The sequence below is a fragment of the Pituophis catenifer genome, unplaced genomic scaffold (genome assembly GCF_029215685.1).
Source record: "Pituophis catenifer annectens isolate HBS135680 unplaced genomic scaffold, rPitCat1.0.hap2 SCAF_2, whole genome shotgun sequence".
Classification (NCBI taxonomy): Eukaryota; Metazoa; Chordata; class Lepidosauria; order Squamata; family Colubridae; genus Pituophis; species Pituophis catenifer.
The window spans coordinates 27477835-27503508 of record NW_027256882.1 but is presented as its reverse complement, the minus strand read 5'-3'; the positions used below and the strand labels follow the sequence as shown (position 1 = coordinate 27503508).

The window sequence follows — 25674 nt, the reverse complement described above, 5'->3', positions numbered from 1 at the left end:
CCCTGGTTTAGGAGCAACCACCAGGATTGCCTCTCCGCGTCTTTTGGCATGCACACCTGTTGCTGGTTTTAGCGCACGCATGCGCGCCAGGAACCAGACCAATTGGCCAGTGTGCATGTGCACTCTGGAAACAGGAAGATCATCCTCCTGGAGTGCGCATGCGCAATGGGTGGCTGCTCTTCCGGTTTCTGGCCTGCCTATGTGCATGAAACCCAGCTGGCCAGTGCACTGGAACCTGGAAGAGCAACGGGCGATGGCTCTGCATGCCAGTTCCGACACGTGTCCCATAGGTTTGCCATCACGGATATAGGGTTTCCTGCTTGAGCAGGGGGTTGGACCAGAAGACCTTCAAGGTCCCTTCCAGCTCTCTTATTCTATGTTCTATTCATCTTAATTACAGATAATTGCCATACTAAGACTTTGTGATTGATTCAAGTTAAAAAGAGAATTTCATGATTGAATGGCTACGTGAACTTGGATCTCGGTAATCTACAGTGTGTCAAATGAATCATAACTAATATAAGAGGCTATTCTAGCATTGTGGCATGTTTGCTTTTTACCTGTAATGTATATTTTTTTTCCTTTTTTGACATCTTATGCAATCATTTTATAAATAATTAAACTAACACTTTTACTTGAATCTTACAGGCAAAGAATAAGAGCAGTCTGGAAAACAGAATAACAAGCAACTTTGAAAAGGAAAACAAATCAAGCCAGACATCAAAATATTTTCCATTTCCTCCAGAAACCACACAATTCTTCTCCTTCCCCAGTAGATGAGAGACAAAGGAAAGAAAATTAAGGGGAGATTTCAAGCTGGAAAATGTGGAGTATGCGGAACTCAAGGATACATTTCATGAAAAGTCAAGGGAGATTATTTTTTCATTCAGAAAAACGGCAATGTCTGGAAGTCAGTAGGGAGGAAAAGGTCAATTGAACAGCCACATAGGGCAGACAGTAATGCAGATTTCGCCCTATGAGGAAGGGAACAGTAGCTGCAATAAAAGCACCACTAAACAAGGTATCCCGCATGGTGGAAAAGCTCCACCGATATGCATTTTGTGGGAAAAGTACAGACTTCAAGTCATGGCTGATTATGCAGGAAATGATTCACATTGGAGAAAAGCCATACAAACACTCTGAATGTGGCAAAAACTTGGATCAAAACAGCTCCCTCGTGCTTGATGGAAGGACTCATACAGGAATGGAGCTTTAGCATGCAAGTCAACTTGGTGAAACACCAGAGGATTTATATCGGGCAGAAATCATATAAGTGTCTAAATTGTGGAAAAAGTTTCAGTCAGAATTCCAACTTGGTGAACCACCAGAGGACTCACACAGCAAAGAAATCATATGTATGTCCAGATTGTGACAAAGGTTTCATTAGAAAATTTCACCTCACAAGACACCAGAGGACACACACAGGAGATAAACCCTTTGAATGTCCCGATTGTTGGAAATGTTTCAGTCGAAATTATGACCTGGTGATACACCAAAGGACGCACACAGGAGAAAAACTGTATGAGTGCCCAGATTGTGGGAAAAGTTTCATTCAAAAATCCCATCTAGTGAATCACCAAAGGATTCACTCAGGAGAGAAACCGTATGAGTGTCCAGATTGTGGTAAAAGTTTCAGTCAAAAATCCCACCTAGTGAATCATCTGAGGACTCACATAGGAGAGAAATCATTTGAATGTCATGATTGTGGGAAAAGTTTCATTAGAAAATTCCATCTAACAAGACACCTAAGGTCACACACAGGAGAGAAGCCCTTTGAATGTCCTGATTGTGGGAAAAGTTTCAGTCACAATTCCAGCCTCATGAAACATCAGAGCACTCACACAGGAGAGAAACCCTTTGAATGTCCTGATTGTGGGAAAAGTTATAGTCAGAATTATGACCTGGTAATACACCAGAGAACTCACACAGTAGAAAAACTGCATCAGTGCCCAGATTGTGGGAAAAGTTTCAGTTACAAATCCCACCTAGTGAATCACCAGAGGACTCACACAGGAGAGAAACCATATGAGTGTCTGGATTGTGGGAAAAGTTTCAGTCAGAATTCCCACCTGGTGAACCACCAGAGAACTCATACAGGAGAGAAACTGCATGAGTGCCAAGATTGTGGGAAAAGTTTCAGTCACAAATCCCACCTAGTGAATCACCAGAGAACTCATACAGGAGAGAAACCATATGAGTGCCCAGATTGTGGCAAAAGTTTCGCTCAGAACTCCAATCTGGTGAACCACCAGAGGATTCACACAGGAGAGAAACACTATGAGTGTCCTGATTGTGGGAAACGTTTCAGTCACAGTTCCAGCCTGGTCATACACCAGAGGTCTCACACAGGAGAAAAACCTTTTGAATGTCCTATTTGTGGGAAAAGTTTCAGTCGATACTACAGCCTGGTGAACCACCAGAGGACTCACACAGGAGAGAGACCGTATCAGTGTCCTGATTGTGAGAAAAGCTTCAGTCACAATTCCAGCCTGGTGAAACACCAAAGGACTCACAAAGGAGAGAAATTGTATCAATGTCCTGATTGTGGGAAAAATTTCAGTCACAATTCCAGCCTGGTGATACACCAGACGACTCACAAAGAAGACAAATCCTTTGGATGTCTTGATTGTGGGAAAAGTTTCAATCAGAATTCCAGCCTGGTGAAACATCAAAGGATTCACACAGGAGAGAAACCTTTTGAGTGTCCTGATTGTGCGAAAAGTTTCAGTCAGAATTCCTGCCTGGTGAAACACCAGAGAACTCATACAGGAGAAAAACCTTTTCAGTGTGTTGATTGTGGGAAATATTTCAGTCTCAATTCTAGCCTGGTAATACATCAGAGGACTCACACAGGAGAGAAACCTTTTGAATGTCCTATTTGTGGAAAAAGTTTTAGTCAGTACTGCAGCTTGGTGATACACCAGAGGACACACACAGGAGAGAAACCCTTTGAATGTCTTGAATGTGGGAAAAGTTTTAGTCAGAATTTCAACCTGGTGAAACACCAGAGGACACACACAGGAGAGAAACCCTTTGAATGTCCTGATTGCAGGAAACGTTTTAGTGTGAATTCTAGCCTGGTGATGCACCAGAGGACTCACTCAGGAGAGAAACCATTTGAATGTCCTGTTTGTGGGAAAGGTTTTAGTCAGAATTCCAACCTGGTGAAACACCAGAGGACACACACAGGAGAGAAACCCTTTGAATGTCCTGATTGTGGGAAACGTTTTAGTGTGAATTCTAGCCTGGTGAAACACCAGAGGACTCACACAGGAGAGAAATCTTTCAAATGTCCTCTCTGTGAACAATGCTTCAGGCATAAATCATCTCTTATTGCCCACAAGGAAATCCACTTGAATCAAAAGTTGATGAGTTTAGAGAAGGCTTGAATTTCACTTCTGAACTCTCATTAGAAATGTAGGTCAGGAATGTACTATTTGAATTCTGGCCTAATGCTTTTTAGTCAAATACATCTCAGCAGTAGACTTGTAGGTGAATAGAAAAAAATCTTAGTTCAATAAAGTCTAACTACCTGTTTCCGTTTATCAGCAGAAGTTTCTGAATAGTTCCTTTGCAGAAGTTGTGGAATTCCTCAAAAAGGTTTTTAGGTGATGTTTTTTGTATATTGATCATGGAATTCCAACATATGGAGTTCTGTTTCTACTTTGGTGTCCTCCAGATTTTGAGCCCCATAATATCCCAGCCACTGTAGAAGTAATCCTCGGGATATAACTGTAATGAGCCATGGTGATGCAATGGTTAGCATGCAGTACTTCAAGCTGCCTGCAATTTGGCAGTTCGAAGCTTAGCCTTCCATCCTTCCATCAAGGTTGACTCAACCTTCCATCCTTCCGAGGTGGATAAAATGAAAACCCAAATTGTTAGGGGCAAGATGCTGACTCTGTAAAGCACTGTAAAGTGGTATATAAGTCTAAGTGCTATTGCTGTTGCTAATGGGGTCTGCCAATTACAGTTGCATGTTGCAATGGTTGTTAAGCGAGAATACCTTGCTTAACTACTTCCACCCCCTACTCCCTAATGAAGCCATTAGATAAATGTGCATGTTGTTAAGCAGAACAGTAACTATCTCAGGGCTGGGGGAATCTCTTGGAGGCCTAGACTCCCCAACCCCAACTGTTGGGTCTTTGCCTAAGATTCATCCCTAGGCCATGTGGTGGACTAGTGGAACCAACTGCCATTTTGCCATGCCTGCCTCTGTGTCAAAATGGTGGCTGCTTCTGTGTCACTGTTGTGTGGGAGTGGGACAAACTATTCTATTTTGCTGCCTTAACATTTTGTAAACCATGTTAAGAAATTATGGGTGGCTGCCTCCTACAGATCTCCAAAAGGGTAGGCCATGTATCCCAGTGGCACATGATAGACAAAATAAAATAAATAAAAATATACAAAAGTATGAAGGCTATTGCTTAGCGCATTGTAAGCCGCCCTGAGTCTCCGGAGAAGGGCGGCATATAAATCAAATTAAATATATATATATATATATATATATATATATATATATATATATATATATATATATATATATATATATATATATATATTTTAAAAAAATATTTAAAAGAAAAATGTGCATTAAAAAAGACAAAAACAGATTTACCTATATTATCCCCCCCCCCACTAGAATATTCATAAATATATTGGAGCAATATTATTTGCTCTCTTTCCGAAGCAGGCCCCAAATTTATAAACTTCTACTTCTATTTAAACATCAAAGCACTTTGTTAATAATCTACTATTGTATTTAACTTGTATAAAGTTTAGAACATCTTATTTACCACAAATCACCACAATCATTGTCTCTGATCTGTGAGAGATGAAATATCTTTTTTTGATTCTTATTAATAAAACTTTTTCTTAAGATTTTAGTTCAGAACAATAAGACAACAATTGTGTCTTATTCCCCCAAATCATAAAACCTCTTGGTCGATCCATTTTCCAAATTGTTTTTCAGTTAGATATAGTAGGTCCATTTCCCAATCTTCTTAAGAAAGTCCAATTCATCACGCATCGAGTCTGTTAATCTGTAGTCTCCACATCCGCTTCAGCCTCCTCCCAACCATCCTGCAGTTTCCCAACCAGTGGTGAGTGTGGCTTGGTGGGCATGGCAGGGGAAAGTTACCGCAAAATCCCCATTTCCTCCCAATTAGCTGGGACTCGGGAGGCAGAGAATAGATGGGGGCAGGGTCAGTAAGAGGTGGTATTTACCGGTTCTCCAAACTACTCAAAATTTCTGCAACCGGTTCTCCAGAACTGGTCAGAACCTGCTGAATACTACCTCTGTTCCAAACCATAGTGAGGAGGCGTTTAAGAAGTGGCAGTGCTGCCCGTGGGAGCTTCTTGGGAAAAGCTCAGGCTCACAAAGGAATTCATTTGGGAAAGAGCCATTCATTTGTGTGCACTCATAATCCCAAATTCCTCCATCAGTCCCAGAGGAAGGGGATCTCCCAGAGCAGAAATGTTTTTTTCTCACTACGATCCTTCACATAATTTTGGGTAATCCACCAGCTGGATATGGCAATGATTATTTCCTCCCCGTGATGTTTCTAGCAAATGACATCCAGTGCACATGGCTTTTTCCTCTGGGTGTAATAGTGATAGTCCTCTGTTAGGGAATTGTGCAGCAGGTTGCCAAATAAACTCAGAGACGTTAAGGCAAATTTGTAGTTTTATATAAATAAATGTATTTAACATTTATATTTACAGCAAACAAGATGGTCAGGAACATCCTGAGGTAAATCCAAATAGCATACAGAGCACACAGAAGAAAAAAGTGGGGAAAATGGGAAACACCCCCCCCTTTACACCTACAAGAACCAATCATAGCATAGATTGCCTCATACAGGAGCCAGCACTCAACAACTGCTCTATTCTTGCTCATTGTACAATTTTACTGTTTCAATTTGGTTTAAACCAAATTGTTTCACAAGATCTTTGTTTTTGTATACTTAATGGTTTTGTCATGAGGTCAGCTAAATTATTTTCTGGTGGACAATAAATTATAATTTATAATATATAATAATAATAATAATTTATATATAATAAATATATATCTATTACATTTTCTTTTCCTGCTTCTCTAACAAGGCATACGCTCCTTGTAATATCTTTATTCCTACTCAGATGAACTATTGCAGGAACTGGATATGTCTAGTCTAACATAGAGAAGGATTAGAGATGACATCATAGCAGTCTTTAAATATCTGAGGGTCTGACACAGAAAAAAGGCGGTGGATCTATTGTCCAATGTGCCTGAGAGCAGGACAAGAAGGAGCAGAGGGAGACATATCAGAAAGGGATCCAATCTAGAATCAAGGAGAAATTTCCTTTCAGTGAGAATCAGTGGAAACTCTTTGCCTCTAGAACAGTGGTTCTCAACCTTCCTAATGCCGCGACCCTTTAATACAGTTCCTCATGTTGTGGTGACCCCCAACCATAAAATTATTCCTAAAACCATTGAAAATATGTGTTTTCCGATGGTCTTAGGCAACCCCTGTGAAAGGGTCATTCGACCCACAAAGGGGTCCCGACCCACAGGTTGAGAACCACTGCTCTAGAAGTTGTGGGTGCTCCATCAATTGGGTTTTTAAAGAGGAGTTTGGACAGCCATTTGTCTGGACCGGTACTATAGGATCTCCTGCTTGGAGAGTTGGTCTCTTCCAATTCTTCTTATGTAATTCTGTAAGAGCTTCATAAACATTTAGGGCTCAGCACATTCCTAACCTTCACAAGGTATTTAGTGTCACATTTCACATGGCTCAGTTGCAAAGGTGGGTTGCTAGGAATAGAAAACGACTTGATAGCATTTAATCAGTGAAAACCTCCTACAAACACATTAGAGACAGAACAAGCGTGTTCTTCTGCCCCCTATAGGGAGATGGCACTCACATATCAGTGACTAGAGAGCCCTTAATAGGCATACATGGTTGAGCTTAAAGGAGTTAAAACCATCGAGTACAGCATTGGTAGAAAGGATGGGAGGAGAGGAACTTCTTCCGGCTCACTCATAGGAGGAAGGTGGAGTGCAGAGTGGTTTTTCTGCTCTTCCCAGGGTCGAAACACATCTAGCAGGTGAGTGGAGGGCAGATCGTAGGAGAAGCTGGGAGCAAGTAGGGCTGTTTGCTTTCTTCCCAGATGTGGAAGCAGAGAAGCAACTAGGCTGAAGCATATCAGCTGCTGCTACATGTTCCTTCCCTCCCCGAAGTTTGAGTCCTCTGGTGCTGCATGCTTTAACACTGGTGGCCGCAATTTTCTGCTGGGGGGAAGATTTTAAAAAGTCTCCTTCAAGTTAAAATTAACAGCTTGCCTCCAAAAGTTGTGAGTTCTTCATCACTGAAGGATTTCAAGAGGAGACGGGACAGCAATTAATCAGGAACAATATAAAGTCTCCTGCCTGAGCAGGGATTGGACTAGACGACCTCCAAGGTCCCTCCCAACTCTGTTATTCTGTTATGGACCTGCTGTTTTCTTGGCAACAATATCGGACTGATCTTCAACTGCTCTCTTCTGAGATTTTTATTTTTATTATTATTATTATTATTTCCATGTCTAGCCAACAAGCACAATATTTCCTATTTGTGCCCATCTATGTATTAACCAGGTTCAACTGTGCTTAACCTAGCACTGTGTAATAAAAAAAAAGCTATCAAGGACCTTTTGGGATGTTCAGTTGACTAAGTAGTCCTCACTTATCACTTGTTCGCCTTCAAAGTTACTAAGGCACTGTATAAGCAGTGACAATGATGCTAGTCCCAATTGTGCTCAATAAGGGAGAACTACTTGATAGCAGTACTCCAGTATTTGAGGAGGGTCAACCAGGGGTGAAATGCTCCCAGTTCGGACTGGCTCGGTGCGAGTAGGTAGTGATAGCGGCGGGCAGTTTAGAGACCTGGTAGCAAAAATCCCTGCCCCCGCCCCCCCCCATGCCAAGCTGAGCTGCCTGATCATCAGAGCCTTTTTTTTCTTTTAAATGGCTCTGACGATCCAAGCTCTGCTGAGCCCAGCTGAGCCCAGCCCAATCAGGCAACTCAGCTGGGATCGTCAGAGCCTTTTGAAACCATTTTTTTACATGGTTTTACATGTAAAAAATGGTTTTAAAAGTTAAAAAAAAAATGGCCACGCCCACCTAGTCACATTACCCTCCCCCAAGCCACGCCCACTGAACCGGTACTAACAAATTGTAGATTTCACCATTTTCTTTTTTTTTTAATTGAAAAGTTTTATAAGAAATACAAACATTTCCCCCCCACACCCTTTCCTCCTCCCCCCTTCCCCCCAACCCCCCCTCCCTAGACTTCCCAGAACAGGCATAGGGTATAGCATTCACAAACATAAAGCTAAAATATGCTAACAAATTATTGCATTCATATTCTCCCTAGGTCTTTAACTCCTTATAGCTCAAAAACTATAAACATAAACTACTTAACAATATTTCATTCATAAGCTATATGAATCTTCTTGTTCGGGTACTTTTTTGCATATAGTCAATCCATCTTCTCCATTCTGATATGTATTTCACCATTTTCCATATTGGCTTTATGGCCAATATCTCCACTTGGGTCTCATCTGTCCAAGGGACAGTGTTCCAGAAGTCTTGTAATTTGTTCAGATGCAACTTTGCAAATCTAAGTGCTTCTGCCATATCCATTTTACAGAGAAGAGGCTTTCTCCTGTCAATCCTTCCAAACAAACCATACTCGTTCAGTCTTTTTCTAATTGTACTGTCATGAACTTTAACATTTAACATGCTAAATGAGGCCTGTAGAACCTGAGATGTAATGCTTGGATTTTTTGTAATTTCTCTGAGCATTGCACCATCTGAACTTGGGTTGATTTGCTGGGACTTCCACTCCTGGGAAGATTGACAATTGTCTTCAATGTTTTCCACTTGTGAATGTGGAATGTAGAATGATGGAGTTTAAATTGTTGGGAAACAGTCTTATAACTCTTCCCAGATAACAGAATAACAGAGTTGAATGGGACCTTGGAAATCTTCTAGTCCAGCCAACCCTCTGCTCAGTTTGTTTGTTTGTTTGTTTGTTTGTTTGTTTGTTTGTTTGTTTGTTTATTTATTTATTTATTTATTTATTATTATTTATTTATTTCTATACCGCCCTTCTCCCGAAGGACTCAGGGCGGTGTACAGCCTAATTAAAAACACAAAGACAGACAAAATTTAAAAATAATTAAAATTATTAAATAATAGGCCCAATTTATAAAACCCAAAACTTAAAATCCCATTTAAAACCAATTAAAATCTTTACATTGATAGCCCAGCTTGGCGGAACAACATGGTTTTGAGGGCACAGCGAAATACACGGAGATCAGAGATTTTACGAATTTCTGGGGGCAGTTCATTCCAAAGGGCAGGGGCTCCCACAGAGAAGGCCCTCCCCCTGGGTGTCGCCAGCCGACATAATTTGGCCGATGGCACCCTGAGGGGACCCTCTCTGTGGGAGCGAACTGGCTGTAATATATGTTGTTCATCTGAGGTTATATTTACCCATTTTTAAGAACTGCTAAGGACCAGTAAATGATTTCTACTATGTCATGATGTGTAAAATCATAGAACTCAAAGAGGGTGTACTTTCTTTTTCACATAACTGTATTTGATGATAACCCTTTGCAGGGCTAAGAATTTGTGACTGACCCAAGTCAACAAGTGAATTTTATGATTGAATGGATAATGAAACTTGTATCCTGGTAGTCAAATGAGTCATAATTCATGTAAGATATTATTCTAGCATTGTGGCATGTTTGCTTTTTCATTGTAACGTATACTTCTTTTTCACATCTTCTGCAACCCTTTTACAAACAATAAAAGCTACATTTTCATTTGAATCTTACAGACAAAGAGGATGCCGATAAGACCACATTGGACAATTGAGAATAACAAGCAACACTGCAAAGCAGATTGAGGCAGAAATAAAAATATTCTCCATTTTCTTCAGAAAAACCACACAGTTCTTCTCCTTCCCCAGTAGGTGAAACAAAGGAAAGAAAATCAAGAAGTGATTTAGAGCTGGAAAAAGTAGAGTATGTGAAACTCAAATATATGTTACACAAAAAGGTCATTTTTCATTTCAGAAAAAGGGGGAAATATCTGGAAGTTAGTGGGGAGAAAAAGGTCAATTGGATAGTTACATAGGGCAGATAGTAATGCACGCCTTGCCCTGGAAGAAAGAAAAAGGGCTTAAATCGAAGCACCCCTAAATAAGGGATCACACATATTTTCGACCTTCTCAAGAATACCAGTGGTGGGAAAGCTCCATAGATGTGCTTATTGTGAGAAAAGCAGTCTTCAAATCACAAGTGATTATGCAGGAGAGAATTCACTCTGCAGACGAGCAGATACAAATGATCTGAATGTGGCAAAAGCTCAGATCACAACAGGTCAGTTTTGGTTCATGGAAGGACCCACACAGGAGAGAGGCTCTACAAGTGTTCCCAATGTAGTAAATGCTTTAGTGAAACTGGCAACTTGGTGATGCATCCAAGGACTCACAGCAGGGAGAAGCTGTATAACTGTCTAGATTGTGGGAAACGTTTCAGTGGACATTCCCACCTTGTGAGACACCTGAGGACTCACACAGGGGAGAAACCCTTTGAATGTCCTGATTGTGGGAAACGTTTCAGTCAGAATTCCACCCTGGTGGAACACCACAGGACTCACACAGGAGAGAAACCCTTTGAATGTTCCGATTGTGGCAAACGTTTCAGTTGGAATTCCAATTTGGTTCAACACCAGAGGACTCATACAGGAGAGAAACCCTTTGAATGTTCTGATTGTGGCAAATGTTTCAGTTCGAATTCCCATTTGGTTAAACACCAGAGGACTCACACAGGAGAGAAACCCTTCGAATGTCCTGATTGTGGGAAACGTTTCACTCGGAATTCCAGCCTGGTGATACACCAGAGGACTCACACAGGAGAGAAACCCTTTGAATGTCCTTTTTGTGGGAAAAGTTTCATTGCAAATTCCCACCTGTTGGAGCACCAGAGGAGTCACACAGGAGAGAAACGCTTTGAATGTCCAGATTGTGGGAAACGTTTCAGTCAGAATTCCAGCCTGGTGAAACACCAGAGGACTCACACAGGGGAGAAACCCTTTGAATGTCCTGATTGTGGGAAATGTTTCAGTCAGAATTCAAGCCTGGTTATACACCAGAGGACTCACACAGGGGAGAAACTCTTTGAATGTCCTATTTGTGGGAAAAATTTCAGTTTGAATTCCGGTTTGGTTAACCACCAGAGGACTCACTCAGGAGAGAAACCCTTTGAATGTCCTGTTTGTGGGAAACGTTTCAATCGGAATTCTAGCCTGGTGAGACACCAGAGGATTCACACAGGGGAGAAACCCTTTGAATGTCCTGATTGTGGGAAATGTTTCAGTCAGAATTCCAGCCTGGTGGACCACCACAGGACTCACACAGGGGAGAAACCCTTTGAATGTCCTGATTGTGGGAAACGTTTCAGTCATAATTCCAGCCTGGTGCAACACCACAGGACTCACACAGGAGAGAAACCCTTGGAATGTCCTATTTGTGGGAAACGTTTCAGTCATAATTCCAGCCTGGTGGAACACCACAGGACTCACACAGGAGAGAAACTCTTTGAATGTCCTATTTGTGGGAAAAATTTCAGTTTCAATTCCGGTTTGGTTAACCACCAGAGGACTCACTCAGGAGAGAAACCCTTTGAATGTCCTGTTTGTGGGAAATGTTTCAGTCGGAATTCTAGCCAGGTGAGACACCAGAGGACTCACACAGGGGAGAAACTCTTTGAATGTCCTGATTGTGGGAAACGTTTCAGTCGGAATTCCAGCCTGGTGATACACCAGAGGACTCACACAGGAGAGAAACCCTTTGAATGTCCTTTTTGTGGGAAAAAATTCAGTGAGAATTCCAAATTGGTGAAACACCAGAGGACTCACAGATGAGAAACGATATGAATGTCTAGATTGTGAAAAAGGTTCAGTCGGAATTCTGATCTACTGATCAGTGGTGAAATTCAATTTTTTTTTACTACTGGTTCTGTGGGTGTAGCTTGGTGGGCATGGCTTGGTGGGCGTCACAGGGGAAGGATACTGCAAGGATATTGCAAAATCTCCATTCTGGGACTATCCAGAGTTGGGATCTGCTGGTTCTCCGAACTACTCAAAATTTCTGCTTCCGGTTCTCCAGAACCTGTCAGAACCTACTATTGATACACTAGAGGACTTATACAGAAGTGAAGCCATACAAGTGTCCAGAGTGTGGGAAAAGTTTCAGTCTGAATTCCAACCTGGTGATACACTAGAGAACTCACATAGGAGTCTGGATTGTGCAAAAAGTCACCAATTTAACCATACAGATGACCTATAAGTAATGTAGGTTTACACACAGGAGAAAAAGTCAAGGAAATCCACATTAGGCAAAAGTTGATGAGTTTAGAGAAGGCTTAAATTTCATTTCTGATCTGTCAGTGGAAGTGTAGGTGAGAAATTGACTATTTAAGTTCCGGCCTGATTCATTTTACTGAAATATATTTCTGAAGTAGACTGTAATTGGAGAGAAAAAATGGAAAATATTAATTTGAAAAAGGTGTACTATCTGGGTTTTTTTTATCAAGCATTTTCCTCTCCACAGAATCCTTCCAAGCTTTGCCCTCTCCCGCAGGGTCCCTGTAGGCATTTCCCTCCCCAGGACCCCCACAGGTGTTTCCTTTCACATAGGGTGCCCACAGGTGTTTCCTTCTCCAGAGTCCCCACAGGCCTTTTCCCCACCCACAGGGTCCCTAAAGGCTTTTTCCCTCTCCTGCTCTGTCCCAGCAGTCCTTAGGCCTGACTCCCACCACCAGGCCTCACAGCTTCCTCCTCTCCTTTGAAGATCTCTGACCATCAAGTTGGTGAGGAAGGCCAGGACACGCATCCCAGGGCCGGATGGCTATGTCCTGGATGCAGCCGTTATTTTCAGTGTGCCCGGGATTCAACCCTGGGCCATGTGATGGACTTGTGGAAGCAGCTGCCATTTTGTCACACCTCCCTCAGGGCCAAAATGGCGGCTGCTTCTGAGTCATTGTTGTGTGGGAGAGGGAGAAACTGCTCTGTTTCGCTTCCTTAACACTGTGCAAACTGCATTATGGGATTGTGGGTGCACTGAAAATGATGGCTGCCTCTAGGAGGAATATTGAGTCGAGGAGAAAAGGGATCGTGGCTTTGATGACAGGATCTAAAAGTTTTATTAGCAACTCCTGCTGTGATCTCATTTTCTTGGAGGTGCCTGCTTGTTTCCCTTTGATGGCTGCTGGGTGATAGCAGCACTCTGACATTTCTATTGTATGCCCTTTGTTGGTGGCGATATGAGGAACAAGTTGAACAGTGGAAAATCTTTCGTTTGTAATAATGCATTGTGTAATGTAAGAAGTATCAATATCTTTTGGCAAGGAAAAAATCGGGTGGCCTCAATGTTGCTATGAATGTTAGGGCAAGGCAAGGCACTCGGAATGGCCTCAAACTGCCAGATGTCCAGTGAATAATAATAAAACTAATAAAATTGTAACAGAAAGCCCTTTTCTCAATTCTTCTTCAGTGGGGAATTCTCCACACATACATTGGGTTTCTAACACTCTACAATTGTTTATCTATCTGTAATCTGTCTCCTTTGCATTCTGCACTTCTATAACCAATCTGTCTTCTTCAGCTTCATTTCCCTTCTCATTATAAATTTAAATTTTCAGTTTCACTAGTACCTCAATCCAGCCACTCTGCCTCTGATGTGAGCTGTAATTAGGCTTCTGCCTCTTAATTTGTTGCATTGCTATTTACCTCAGTCCTAAATTCTATGAAAGAATAACATTTCTTTATGCAGAGTTAAAAAATTAGAATGGCTAAATTGGATCTGTTTTGATTGGCATTCTCAGATTCAGGGATGGTCTTCTCCAGCATTGCCAGTCTGAGAGGTCAAAATTAGGACATTTCAAACTGGACAACTAAGGTTTCCTTTGTAACTTTACAACCATTAAAGCAGCCATTGGTTGTGCCAGTGAGTTTGTAGCTTTTGAAAATCATACAATTACAGAGGGTCTGTCTGACTTCCCTGATTATTCTTCCAGTTCTGAACTGGATCCAACAGACATTATGAAAGTTGAGGTTCTCATGGATGGAAATGGAGCCAATAGATGAAATAGCCACTATCACCATTCATCCTTTATTAAATCTGCATTAAAATGGCAGTGTAGGATACAGCTCTAAAAACATGAACTTGGTGTTCAGTCAGCCTTGTGCTTGGGTGGAATATTCAAATTTTCCTTTTTGTTTTTTTTACAAATATTTCTTTTGAAACATTTCTTCTACCATATACAGACAATCAACCCCTCTTTTTTAGACTGCATTTTCTAGGCCCTGCTGCATATTGTTCTCTCTCTCTCTGACCTAATGGAGACTTCCATGCAGGCAGATTTACAGAAGCACATGGCATTTTTTCAGATATAAAATTTCCTCCTTCAGGAATGAATTGGTGCTGTGGGTGCTCTTGGATGCAGCCCTGGCCAGCAGGAATGAAGCTGGCTCCCTTGGAGTGTCTGGCCTGATGGTGCTGCCATGTCCTAAATCCTTGGGCACTACAGGAAATCAGTCAAAGTTTTGGGATTGTGGGAAAGACCCTACACCTGAAAGAATGGAATATTTTGGGGAATATTAAGAGGCAGAATATTATATTTCCCTAAAGGAGAAATGGAGAAACATGCTTTTAAACAAAGAAAGCAGTCTTTCTTAATAGACCCCAGCAGATATTTTGTGTCCATTAAGAAAGATTGGGCCAGCCAATTCACAAGTAACAGACCTTCATCTCCAGCGATGGCATTAACATTTACATTCACCACCACCCAAATTCTAAGAACAGGTGTTTGTAGAGATTCTCAGTCACCCAGGTCATGGTTGTCCCAAAAGTCTTTTTCGGGGGACAACTGGCCTTTCTTGTTTGTTTTTTTGAAGATGTTTCACTTTTCATCCAAGAAGCTTCTTCAACTCTGACAGGATTCCATTCCCCACTATCCTGTCAGAGCTGAAGAAGCTTCTTGGATGAGAAGGGAAACATCTTCAAAAGAAAACAAAAAAGAAAGCCCAGTTGCCTTCTGAAAAAGGACCTTTGGGACATCTAAGGCCAGGACATTAAATCTAATTTAATTTAATTTGTCGCATTTCTATGCCGCCCAACTCCCAAGGTACTCTGGGCGGCTTACAGCAAAAATAATGGAAACAATGAACATAGAAAAATTATTAAAAAACATTATAAAAACATTTTAAAAACATTAAAAGCCCATGCACACCGTTCATGGCCGGATCTCGCAAGATTGCAACCGCGAGATCAACGGCCCCAGGCCTGCCAGAAGAGCCAGGACTTCACTGCTTTCCGGAAGGCCAATAGGGTGGGAATAATCCGGATCTCAGGAGATAACTGGTTCTACAGAGCTGGAGCAGCCACAGAGAAGGCCCTCCCCCACGGGCCCGCCAGCCGGCATTATTTAGCTGATGGGACCTGGAGGAGACCAACTCTGTGGGATCTTACCGGTCGCTGGGAGCTATGATATCGAAGATAATCTGGCCCTGAGCCATGTAGGGCTTTAAAAGTAATATCCAACACCTTGAATTGTGCCTGGAGACCACTAGGGAGCCAGTGCAGCTCGCGGAGAATTGGTGTAATGTGGGTGTATCTAGGTGACATGACCTTTTAGGACATGATAGGATTAACCCACCACCATTAGAACAGCAAAACAGAGCTTACTACATTGCAAAATCCCAGCAGCATCACAGAAACATAGGTTTTGCCAAAGGTGCCTGCCTCGGAAAAAATCAAGGTGGAAATCTACCTCCTTGATTGGTAGGACATTGGGAAGGTTGCTCAGAACAATTCTTTAGGCTCTGCAAGAATGAAGATAAAAAGATACTACAGGTAATCCTTGACATATAACCACAATTGAGGTGGGCTGACAAAGAAAGTGGGGGGGGGAGCCTATTATTCAAAGCTCCTGAGAGCAGGACAAGAAGGAACAGAGGGAGACATCAGAAAGGGCTCCAACCTAGAATCAAGGAGAAATTTCCTTTCAGTGAGAATCAGTGGAAACTCTTTGCCTCTATAAGTTGTGGGTGCTCCATCAATGGGGTTTTTAAAGAGGAGTTTGGACAGCCGTTTCTCTGGATCGGTACTATAGGATCTCCTGCTTGGAGAGTTGGTCTCTTCCATCTCTTCTTATGTAATTCTGTAAGAGCTTCATAAACATTTAGGACTCAGCACATTCCTCACTTTCACAAGCTATTTAGTGTCACATTTCACATGGCTCAGTTGCAAAGGTGGGTTGCTAGGATTAGAAAACGACTTGATAGCATTTAATCAATGAAAACCTCCTACAAACACATTAGAGACAGAACAAGCGTGTTCTTCTGCCCCCTATCGGGAGATGGCACTCACATATCAGTGACTAGAAAGCCCTCAATAGGCATACGTGGTTGAGCTTAAAGGAGTTAAAACCATCGAGTACAGCATTGGTAGAAAGGATGGGAGGAGAGGAACTTCTTCCGGCTCACTCATGGGAGGAAGGTGGAGTGCAGAGTGGTTTTTCTGCTCTTCCCAGGGTCGAAACACATCTGGCAGGTGAGTGGAGGGCAGATCGTAGGAGAAGCTGGGAGCAAGGAGGGCTGTTTGCTTTCTTCCCAGATGTGGAAGCAGAGAAGCAACTAGGCTGAGGCATGTCAGCTGTGCTACATGTTCCTTCCCTCCCCGAAGTTTGAATCCTCTGGTGCTGCATGCTTTAACACTGGTGGCCGCAATTTTCTGCTGGTGGGAAGATTTTAAAAAGTCTCCTTCAAGTTAAAATTAACAGCTTGCCTCCAAAAGTTGTGAGTTCTTCATCACTGAAGGATTTCAAGAGGAGATGGGACAGTATTTTCTGCCCTTATTTGGAGCTGAGGACTTCCATGAGCAAAACTGGTACTTCAAACCCTGCTGAGGTATCATTTCATCAGTTAAAGCCCCACATCTATCAATTACCTCAGAAGGTTTGACTTGAACCATTTTGGGACCCTTTTCAGACTTGAAACACATGGATTTTCTCCATATATATACATTTGTATTTGTATTTCTCTGTACATGTATACATATATCTCCAAGCGTATAATCTATTCCCATTTCGTCCAAATATGCAGCCATGTGGATGAGAAAGTATACCCTGTTTTGAGTTCTATGGTTTTGCATATCAGTAAAAATCATGTGGTCCTTAGAAATCTTAAAAGTAGGTAAATGTAACCTCACATGAACAGCAACACATTAACATATTACATCATGTCATCATGTATTTTACAAAAAGAAAGCCAAAACAGAGAAGCCGTTTGTGAGAAACGGCTATTGGATAGATGGACTTTTGAATCAAAATCATATGAAGTATTAACACTTTATAAAGCCTTAGTGTGAACATACTTGGGGTACTTTTTTGGTCATCAAATTACAAAAAAGATGTTGAGATTTAGAAAAAGTACAAAGAAGAGCAACTAAGTTGATTAAAGGCCTGGAGACTAAAACATGAAGAACAATTGTAGGATTTGGTTTTGGCTGCTTTAAAGAAAAGGACTAGAGGGGACATGATAGCAGTACTCCAGTATTTGAGGGGGGTCAACTTATTTTCCAAACCATCTGAAGGCAGGGCAAGACCTGATGGAAACTAATCAAGGAGAGAAGCAACCTGGAATTAAGGAGAATCTTCTTAACTGTAAGAACAATTAACCTGTAGGACAGCTTTTCTTCAGACATTGTAGGTGCTTCATCACTAGAAATGTTGAAGAAGACACTGGACAGTCACTTGTCTGAAATGGTATAGGATCTGCTGCTTGAGCAGAGGGCTGGACAAGAAGACCTCTAAGGTCCTTTCCAGGTCTATTCTGATTCTGAATGCTTTAGGATAGAGAGGAATTCATAGACAACTCAGTGACTGCAAAGTGGCCAGGTCCTGTGGTTGCAAAACAAACCCAAATAGTCACCCCTTCGTCACTGTGTTTGATGATTGGTATGAGATGTTTGTGTTGATATGTTTGGTTTTCATCAAAATGGCACTGTGCTTTATGGCCAATATCTCCACTTCGGTCTCATCTGTCCAAGGGACAGTGTTCCAGAAGTCTTGTATTTTGTTCAGATGCAACTTTGCAAATCTAAGTGCTTCTGCCATATCCATTTTACAGAGAAGAGGCTTTCTCCTGTCAATCCTTCCAAACAAACCATACTCGTTCAGTCTTTTTCTAATTGTACTGTCATGAACTTTAACATTTAACATGGTAAAAGAGGCCTGTAGAGCCTGAGATGTAATGCTTGGATTTTTTGGAATTTCTCAGAGCATTGCACTATCTGAACTTGGGTTGATTTGCTGGGACTTCCACTCCTGGGAAGATTGACAATTGCCTTCAATGTTTTCCACTTGTGAATGTGGAATGTAGAATGATGGAGTTTAAATTGTTGGGAAACAGTCTTATAACTCTTCCCAGATAACAGACTAACAGAGTTGAATGGGACCTTGGAAATCTTCTAGTCCAGCCAACCCTCTGCTCAGTTAGGAAACCTATACCATTTCAGACAAATGGTTGTCCAATATGTTCTTAAAAACTTCCAGTGTTGGAACATTCATATCCAAAAAGACTTGAGGCTGTAATTGCTGCCAAAGATGTTTCAACAAAATACTGAGTGAAGGGTCTGAATAGTTATGCCAAAGTGATGTTTCAGATTTTTCCTTTTAATAAATTTATAGACTTTTATAAACTTCTATTTTCACTTAGTCATTATGGGGTACTGAGTGTCGATTAATGAGAAAAAAATGAATTTCAATAACTGTAGAATCAGGCTGCAGCATAACAAAATTAACAAAATGAAGTGGGTCTAAATACTTTCTGAATGTCCTGTAGAGTGCCAGAGACCAGGAAAGTCCTACAAGTTCAGCTTTTACAGATGCAGTCACACGTGCTGATGTTAATTGATCAAGAACATTTGATTAGCAGCACTGGGCTTCTACTTAGCAGCTTTGTTTTTGTTTAAAAAACTGATGACATGGGTGTAATATATGTTGTTCATCTGAGGTTATATTTACCCATTTTTAAGAACTGCTAAGGACCAGATGATTTCTACTATGTCGTGATGTGTAAAATCATAGCTTGTTTGGGCTGCCCGGGAGGTGACCGGAGACTGGATCCAAGCAATTATCAACTCTTCTTTGAGGGAGGGGGTATTCCCTACCTCGCTTAAGGAGGCGGTGGTTCGACCCCTCCTCAAGAAGCCTGCCCTGGATCCAGACTCACTTAACAACTATTGGCCCATCTCCAACCTTCTCTTTATTGCGAAGATTGTTGAGACCGTGGTGGCACAACAGCTCCCACAGTTCCTGGAGGAAACGGAGTATCTAGACCCGTACCAATCGGGTTTCCGGTGTGGGCACAGCACGGAAACGGCATTGGTCGCCCTGGTGAATGATCTCTGGCAGGCCTGGGATGGAGGTTGTTCTTCCATCCTGGTCATACTTGAGCTCTCAGTGGCCTTTGATACCATCGACCATGGTATCCTACTGCAGCGATTTGGGGGGGGTTGGGGGTAGGAGGCACTGTTTTACAGTGGTTCTCCTCCTACCTCTCAGGTCGCTCGCAGTTTGTATGGACGGGGGAACAGAGGTCCACCCCGAGGCTCCTAACTTGTGGGGTGCCTCAGGGGTCGGTTCTCTCCCCCCCTACTCTTTAACATCTATATGAAGCCGCTGGGTGAGATCATTCGTGGTTTCGGGGTGAGGTATCATCAATATGCTGATGATACTTAATTATATATCTCCACCCTGGGCCACCCCGGAAATGCCCTTTTCGTGATGTCCCGATGCCTGGAGGCGGTGCGGGCCTGGATGGGCAGGAACAGACTCAGACTCAACCCTTCCAAGACTGAGTGGCTGTGGATGCCGGCATCCCGTGTTCTAGAGGTCCCGTCACTTTTGATGGTGGGGGGAAGTACTTGCCCTCTGTTGAAAGGGCCCGCAACTTGGGTGTCCTCCTGGATTCCCAGCTGTCCCTAGAAGACCATTTGACAGCCGTGACAGGGGGGCTTTTGCACAGGTGTGCCAGTTGCGCCCTTTTCTAGACCGTGATGCCCTTTGCACGGTCACTCATGCCCTGGTTACCTCCCGCTTGGATTACTGCAACTCCCTCTACATGGGGCTGCCCTTGAGTACACCTGGAGGTTCCACCTGGTCCAGAATGTGGCCGCGCGGATTGTTACGGGAGTCCCTCGTTACTCCCGTGTAACACCTCTCCTGCGCGAGCTGCACTGGCTACCGCTGGTTCTCCGCATCCGCTTCAAGGTGCTGGTATTGACCTATAAAGCCCTACATGGCTTAGGTCCAGGGTATTTTCACGACCATCTCCTGCCTGCTTCCCACCGTCCTGTCCGCTCCCATAGGGTTGCTCTCTTCAGGATACCGTCGACCAGGCAATGCCGTCTGGCGACACCCAGGAGTAGCTTTCTCCATGGGCGCCCCTACACTCTGGAACGAACTACCCACCGAGCTCCGGACAGCCCCGGATCTCTGCTCGTTCCGTCGAGGCCTGAAGACTTGGTTATTCCAACGAATGAGCTGATTCTGATCCTTGGGTTTTTGTTATTTATTATTTTAATCTGGTTTTAGTGGGTTGTCATTATTGTATGTTTTTAACCTGTGTTCACCACCCTGAGTTTTACAGAATATAAATTCTGTAAAAAACAAAAAACAAAAAAAAAAACAACAAACAAAGAGGATGTACTTTCTTTTTCACATAACTGTATTTGATGATGACCCTTTGCAGGGCTACGAATTTGTTACTGACCCAAGTCAACAAGTGAATTTCATGATTGAATGGATAATGGAACTTGGATCCTGGTAGTCAAATGAGTCATAATTCATGTAAGATATTATTCTAGCATTGTGGCATGTTTGCTTTTTCATTGTAACATATACTTCTTTTTCACATCTTCTGCAACCCTTTTACAAACAATAAAAGCTACATTTTCATTTGAATCTTACAGACAAAGAGGATGCCGATAAGACCACATTGGACAATTGAGAATAACAAGCAACACTGCAAAGCAGACTGACGCAGAAATAAAAATATTCTCCATTTTCTTCAGAAAAACCATACAGTTCTTCTCTTTCTCCAGTAGGTGAAACAAAGGAAAGAAAATCAAGAAGTGATTTCGAGCTGGAAAAAGTAGACTATGCGAAACTCAAATATACGTTACACAAAAAGGTCATTTTTCATTTCAGAAAAAGAGGGAAATATCTGGAAGTTACTGCAGAGAAAAAGGTCAATTGGATAGTTACATAGGGCAGATAGTAATGCACGCCTTGGCCTGGAAGAAAGAAAAGGGCTTAAATCGAAGCACCCCTAAATAAGGGATCACACATATTTTCAACCTCAAGAACCCCAGTGGTGGAAAAGCTCCAAAGATGTGCTTATTGTGAGAAAAATAGTCTTCAAATCACAAGTGATTATGCAGGAGACAATCCACTCTGGAGACGAGCAGATACAAATGATCTGATTGTGGCAAAAGCTCAGGTCAGTTTTGGTTCATGGAAGGACCCACACAGGAGAGATGACCTATAAGTGCTCCCAATGTAGTAAATGCTTTAGTGAAACTGGCAACTTGGTGATACATCTGAGGACTCACAGCAGGGAGAAGCCGTATAACTGTCCAGATTGTGGGAAACGTTTCATTGGAAATTCCCACCTCGTGAGACACCTGAGGACTCACACAGGAGAGAAACCCTTTGAATGTCTTGTTTGTGGGAAATGTTTCAATCAGAATTCCCACCTGTTGGAACACCAGAGGACACACACAGGAGAGAAACCCTTTGAATGTTCTGATTGTGGCAAACATTTCAGTTTGAATTCGAATTTGGTTCAACACCAGAGGACTCATACAGGAGAGAAACCCTTTGAATGTTCTGATTGTGGCAAATGTTTCAGTTCGAATTCCCATTTGGTTAAACACCAGAGGACTCACACAGGAGAGAAACCCTTTGAATGTCCTGATTGTGGGAAACGTTTCACTCGGAATTCCAGCCTGGTGATACACCAGAGGACTCACACAGGAGAGAAACCCTTTGAATGTCCTGTTTGTGGGAAAAGTTTCATTGCAAATTCCCACCTGTTGGAGCACCAGAGGATTCACACAGGAGAGAAACGCTGTGAATGTCCAGATTGTGGGAAACGTTTCAGTCAGAATTCCAGCCTGGTGAAACACCAGAGGACTCACACAGGGGAGAAACCCTTTGAATGTCCTGATTGTGGGAAAGGTTTCAGTCAGAATTCAAGCCTGGTGATTCATCAGAGGACTCACACAGGAGAGAAACCCTTTGAATGTTCTGATTGTGGCAAACGTTTCAGTTGGAATTCCAATTTGGTTCAACACCAGAGGACTCACACAGGAGAAAAACCCTTTGAATGTCCTATTTGTGGGAAACGATTCCGTCAGAATTCCAGCCTGGTGAAACACCAGAGGACTCACACAGGAGAGAAACCCTTTGAATGTTCTGATTGTGGCAAGCGTTTCATTTGGAATTCTGAGCTAGTGGAACACCACAGGACTCATACAGGGGAGAAACGTTTCAGTCAGAATTCCAGCATGGTGGAACACCACAGGATTCACACAGGGGAGAAACCCTTTGAATGTCCTGATTGTGGGAAACGTTTCAATCAGAATTCTAGCCTGGTGGAACACCACAGGACTCACACAGGAGAGAAACCCTTTGAATGTCCTGTTTGTGGGAAATGTTTCAGTCAGAACTCCAGCCTGGTGGAACACCACAGGACTCACACAGGGGAGAAACACTTTGAATGTCCTGATTGTGGGAAAAGTTTCAGTCGGAACTCCAGCCTGGTGAAACACCACAGGACTCACACAGGAGAGAAACCCTTTGAATGTCCTGTTTGTGGGAAACGTTTCAGTCAGAATTCCAGCCTGGTGGAACACCACAGGACTCACACAGGGGAGAAACCTTTTGAATGTCCTGATTGTGGGAAAAGTTTCAGTCGGAATTCCAGCCTGGTGATACACCAAAGGACTCACACAGGAGAGAAACCGTTTGAATGTCCTGTTTGTGGGAAAAAATTCAGTGAGAATTCCAAACTCGGGAAACACCAGAGGACTCACACAAGGGAAACGATATGAATGTCTAGATTGTGGAAAAAGGTGGTGAAATTCAATTTTTTTTACTACCGGTTCTGTGGGTGTGGCTTGGTGGGCATGGCTTGGTGGGCGTCAAAGGGGAAGGATACTGCAAGGATATTTCAAAATTTCCATTCTGGGACCAGCCAGAGTTGGGATTTGCTGGTTCTCCGAACTACTCAAAATTTCTGCTTCTGGTTCTCCAGAACCTGTCAGAACCTGCTATTGATACACTAGAGGACTTATACAGAAGTGAAGCCATACGAGTGTCCACAGTGTGGGAAAAAAACCCTTTGAATATCTGAATTGTGCGAAAAGTCACCAATTTAACCATACAAATGACCTATAAGTAATGTAGGTTTACACACAGGAGAAAAAGTCAAGGACATCCACATTAGGCAAAAGTTGATGAGTTTAGAGAAGGCTTAAATTTCATTTTTTTTCTGTCATTGGAAGTGTAGGTGAGAAGTTGACTATTTAAGTTCTGGCCTGATTCATTTTACTGAAATATATCTCTGAAGTAGACTGTAATTGGAGAGAAAAAATGGAAAATATTAATTTGAAAAAGATGTACTATCTGGGTTTTTTTTATCAAGCATTTCCCTCTCCACAGGATCTTTCCAAGCTTTGCCCTCTCCCACAGGGTTCCTGTAGGCATTTCCCTCCCCAGGACCCGCACAGGTGTTTCCTTTCCCATAGGGTCCCCACAGGTGTTTCCGTCCCCACAGGTGTTTCCTTCCCCACACAGTCCCCACAGGCCTTTTCCCCACCCACAGGGTCCCCAAAGGCTTTTTTCCTCTCTTGCTCTGTCCCTGCAGTCCTTAGGCCTGACTCCCACCACCAGGCCTCACAGCTTCTTCCATACCCTATGAAGATCTCTGACCATCAAGTTGGTGAGGAAGGCCAGGACACGTATCCCAGGGCTGGATGGCTATGTCCTGGAAGCAGCCGTTATTTTCAGTGTGCCCGGGATTCAACCCTGGGCCATGTGATGGACTTGTGGAAGCAGCTGCCATTTTGTCACACCTCCCTCAGGGCCAAAATGGCAGCTGCTTCTGAGTCATTGTTGTGTGGGAGAGGGAGAAACTGCTCTGTTTCGCTTCCTTAACACTGTGCAAACTGCATTATGGGATTGTGGGTGCACTGAAAATGATGGCTGCCTCTAGGAGGAATATTGAGTTGAGGAGAAAAGGGATCGTGGCTTTGATGACAGGATCTAAAAGTTTTATTAGCAACTCCTGCTGTGATCTCATTTTCTTGGAGGTGCCTGCTTTTTTCCCTTTGATGGCTGCTGGGTGATAGCAGCACTCTGACATTTCTATTGTATCCCCTTTGTTGGTGGCGATATGAGGAACAAGTTGAACAGTGGAAAATCTTTCATTTGTAATAATGCATTGTGTAATGTAAAAAGTATCAATATCTTTTGGCAAGGAAAAAATCGGGTGGCCTCAATGTTGCTATGAATGTTAGGGCAAGGCAAGGCACTCGAAATGGCCTCAAACTGCCAGATGTGCAGTGAATAATAATAAAACTAATAAAATTGTAACAGAAAGCCCTTTTCTCAATTCTTCTTCAGTGGGGTGTTCTCCACACATACATTGGGTTTCTAACACTCTACAATTGTTTATGTTGCAATATTTTCAGGATCAGACTCAATAAAGATAATAAGAATTAGAGATTTAAATATATTTCTCTTTAATAATAATAGGCATTCTATATTCGCTGAATATTCAAGATAGAAGCAAAGAAAATGGTGAGGGTGGCTCCTTATATATACAAGGGGTGGAGCCAGGAATGGGAGTGGTAAATTATGAATACATTAAAATCCAAAGAATAAGTTAACCCCTGATGTCCCATATATACATTATTTACACAATAGAGAATAAGGCATTTACATCTGACAAATCCCCCTCTAAATGCCGGTTCGCTATACAACACCAATTACATTCAGATTCAGGACAATATAATACATACAATTTAGAAGTTAAATATTTGTGCTGTTTAGAAGGTAAAGGCTTCGTTAATATGTCAGCTAATTGTTCAGAAGTATCACAATGTATTGCTTTGATGAACCCATCTTGAGATAATTGTCTCACGTGCTTAAATTTTATATCAATTTGCCTGGACCTTTGTCCAATGGCATCGGATCTGGATATTTCAATGGCTGCTTTATTATCTTCATGCACAACAAAAGGTAATGTAGGTTTTTTCCAAACATCTGAGATCAAGTCATTGAACCATACAAGGTTATTTGCAGCTTTGGATAAACAAACATATTCCGCTTCTGTGGTTGAAGTGGCTACCAGTTCTTGTTTACCAGTGTACCAGTAAACTGGACAATCATTCAATAGAAAAATATAACCAGAAGTACTCTTTCTGCATGATGTATCACCAGCCCAATCTGCATCCGCATAACAGGTAATTTTTGGTTCTTTGTCATTATTAGGTTCTAATACTAAACAAA

The 25674-nt window shown here is 42.3% G+C and overlaps 2 protein-coding genes across 2 annotated transcripts; both read left to right on the top strand.

Annotated features, from left to right (window-relative positions):
* The first annotated feature begins 916 nt into the window (after positions 1 to 916).
* Positions 917 to 3472, top strand: LOC139309304 (zinc finger protein 850-like). Its single transcript, XM_070933355.1, has one exon. It carries the CDS (start codon positions 1185 to 1187, stop codon positions 3387 to 3389), a length of 2205 nt encoding a protein of 734 aa, XP_070789456.1. The 5' UTR covers positions 917 to 1184; the 3' UTR covers positions 3390 to 3472.
* Positions 3473 to 7023: 3551 nt separating this feature from the next.
* On the top strand, positions 7024 to 24398 carry LOC139311940 (zinc finger protein 850-like). Its single transcript, XM_070936462.1, has 3 exons — positions 7024 to 7089; positions 9867 to 11952; positions 21797 to 24398. The coding sequence occupies exons 2-3, from the start codon at positions 10505 to 10507 to the stop codon at positions 23211 to 23213; spliced, it is 2865 nt and encodes a 954-aa protein (XP_070792563.1). The 5' UTR covers positions 7024 to 7089; positions 9867 to 10504; the 3' UTR covers positions 23214 to 24398.
* Positions 24399 to 25674: the final 1276 nt, after the last annotated feature.